Here is a 2,500-nt window from a genome sequence, read left to right on the forward strand (position 1 = left end):
CGGTCTTGGTCTGAATGCACAGTTAGTAAGGGCACAGAGTAAATGTGAATTGCAAGCTCATCCTGCCATGTTAGAGTTGACAAATTTAATCGAATGCTCTCTCTGTCAACACACTGCTTCTTGGGCAGGGAAGGGAGGGGTGTAATTTTATGGGCTGTTGACTGGAAAGAAAATATCAATAACCTTTCTCCACAATGCCGGGTCCTACCTTTAAATGTCTAGTCTTGGCATTTGCCGTAAATAATTGATTGATCCATTAACTTTACATTTTTTTACGATATCCTGTCATCCTAACACAGTGAGTTAGGACGAGATCCTATGCTGAAACATATAATGCTTAAGTAGTTATGATTGAGTGGACCGCTCCTGATATCTTGTTATTATCTGGTTGTTGAGCATTTTAGTTACAGTAATATCACCTTGTCATTTTGCTCCCGTGTCTCCTCTGCAGAACTGGATCACACAGGGCCAGCCCAAATCCTTCTGGATCTCCGGACTCTTCTTCCCCCAGGGCTTCCTAACAGGCACGTACAGCACCAGGACTTCACCACCAGCAGCATCTAAGCTGTGCCAAACGCACCATGGTGAAGTCCAGCTAGTTTTACCCTCAAACTCACCACCAGTATTTTGACTTCTATTTCCTTTTCTTCTCTCCAGGAGCTCTGCAGAACCACGCTCGCAAGTACAACCTTCCCATCGACGAGCTCAACTTCTGCTTCAACGTGGTGCCCGTGTACAGGGACCAGGCGCTGGTGGCTGAGCAGCAGAAAAGGCTAGCGGTCGGCGAGGAGCTGGACATGGACCAAGAGGTGAGACCAGACGGCAGGTTATGGAGAGGGAGTCAGGGTTAGGAGTTCAGTACAAGTTAGACTTCATTACTGAATTAGCGATATATATATTTATCACAAGGATCAAATCTTCACAATCTTCATAGTAAGTTGAATATATTGATCATAAGGAATCTTCACAGTAAGTTGTAACATTTTGAACAAGAGCTTTGCTGTTGGTGGCATAGCCGGATTTAATTAGTCAAAATTCCAAGATTCAAATCAAAGACAGTGGTGCTGAATGGAGGCGTGCTGGGCTCCTCAAGCCTGCTTGGTTCCCTGGGGAACCTGGCAGAGACATGGCCAAGCAGCAATAGGAGTCTCAGTCTCCACAGACAACGGAGATGATGTTGACTTAAGTTTTACATAGACTGTTGGTGCATGAGTTTGTATGACCAGTCTTAACTGCATGCATGTCCCCTGGTTGCCATAGCTACCCACGGTGGAGGACGGCGTGTTGGTCCACGGCATGTTCATGGACGCCAGCCGCTGGAACGACGAGGAGATGGTGATCGAGGACGCCCTGAAGCGGGAGATGAACGCCGTGCTGCCCGTGGTGCACTTTGAGCCGCAGCAGAACTACGTGCCCGACGACTCCTTGTACCACGCGCCTCTCTACAAGACCTCCGTCAGGGCAGGGACCCTCTCCACCACAGGTACCCCCACCCCACACACACACACACACACACACACTGCACAGTCAGGGTTAAAACTGCATTCAGGTTAAACATGAGGGTTGGCCTTCCTTGACTAACCTGTTGACATCGGGGAGGGGGGGAAAGGTTGGGGTGGGGAGTTAAATCGTCCACCCTCATATTACACCAGTCTCTGGAGATTGCTTCAACAGCTTATTTTTTATTTATTTTTTGTCTTAGGTACTGTCCGTGTATACAGTGTGTGTCTGTTACCTTCTTAATGTATGGAATTGTATTCTTCTGAATAGTATGGAAGGATCTCACCCTACATCAAGTTTTATTTGTCTGTATTATACGTTAATTTGTCTGTATTATAGTACACACTAAACTGTAGTACTGTATTTACTATAAGGATAAATGCTATGTCTGCTAGGCAAACATACAGACACTGACGTTAGTCTTCAAACAGTGTGACTGTGGCCGTAATGTTCATCCACTCGTGTCTTCTCTCAGGTCACTCCACCAACTTTGTCATCACGGTGATGCTGCCCTCCAACCGACCCAGTGACTACTGGATCTCCAAAGCCTCTGCACTGCTATGCCAGCTCAATGAGTAATGTGGCGCCTGGGCTGCCTTAGTACTCTATTATATCCTCAAGGCCTTATTTTGCTTTTGTACTTGGCCACTGTACATTTCCACTGCAGCTGTTGATTAAATTGCACTGGTAATCATGAACAGTTTGGGTTTGTGTGTGTGTGTGTGTATGTGTTTGTGTGTGTGTGTGTGTGTGTGTGTGTGTTAGATGTTCACACAGCTGATGTGTGTTCTAAGATGTTGTGTTTCAGTGAATAACCATTACTACTGGGCTTACGTGCACACTCACACGCATGTAGACGTGTGACCGCACACACAGTCACACCGTCAGCAGGCACGCACATACACAAGAGAGCCGATATGGTATAAAACTGTCATTACAGTGATTTATTATAATGAACCATGAAAATAGCCAACCAGTGCTGTGTCTGTGAGTCGCTCTC

The 2,500-nt window shown here is 46.3% G+C and overlaps 2 protein-coding genes across 7 annotated transcripts in view; one reads left to right on the top strand and one right to left on the bottom strand.

Annotated features, from left to right (window-relative positions):
• dnah6 (dynein, axonemal, heavy chain 6) overlaps positions 1–2,198 on the top strand; it is a 47,894-nt gene extending 45,696 nt beyond the window's left edge. The window contains exons 76-79 of the mRNA XM_062517888.1: positions 452–524; positions 658–809; positions 1,261–1,483; positions 1,976–2,198. Coding sequence (XP_062373872.1) covers positions 452–524; positions 658–809; positions 1,261–1,483; positions 1,976–2,079 — 552 coding nt within the window. The 3' untranslated portion in view covers positions 2,080–2,198. The remainder of the gene's footprint in view (positions 1–451; positions 525–657; positions 810–1,260; positions 1,484–1,975) is intronic.
• A 220-nt stretch (positions 2,199–2,418) lies between these two features.
• The window catches only part of kmt2e (lysine (K)-specific methyltransferase 2E), a 44,012-nt gene continuing 43,930 nt past the window's right edge, over positions 2,419–2,500 (bottom strand). For all 6 annotated transcript variants that reach the window (XM_062517577.1, XM_062517575.1, XM_062517574.1 and 3 more), the window contains one exon: positions 2,419–2,500. This exon is cut by the window's right edge and continues 2,898 nt beyond it. The gene's annotated coding sequence lies outside the window, so the exon portion shown is untranslated.

The sequence above is a fragment of the Sardina pilchardus genome, chromosome 17 (assembly GCF_963854185.1).
Source record: "Sardina pilchardus chromosome 17, fSarPil1.1, whole genome shotgun sequence".
Lineage (NCBI taxonomy): Eukaryota > Metazoa > Chordata > Actinopteri > Clupeiformes > Clupeidae > Sardina > Sardina pilchardus.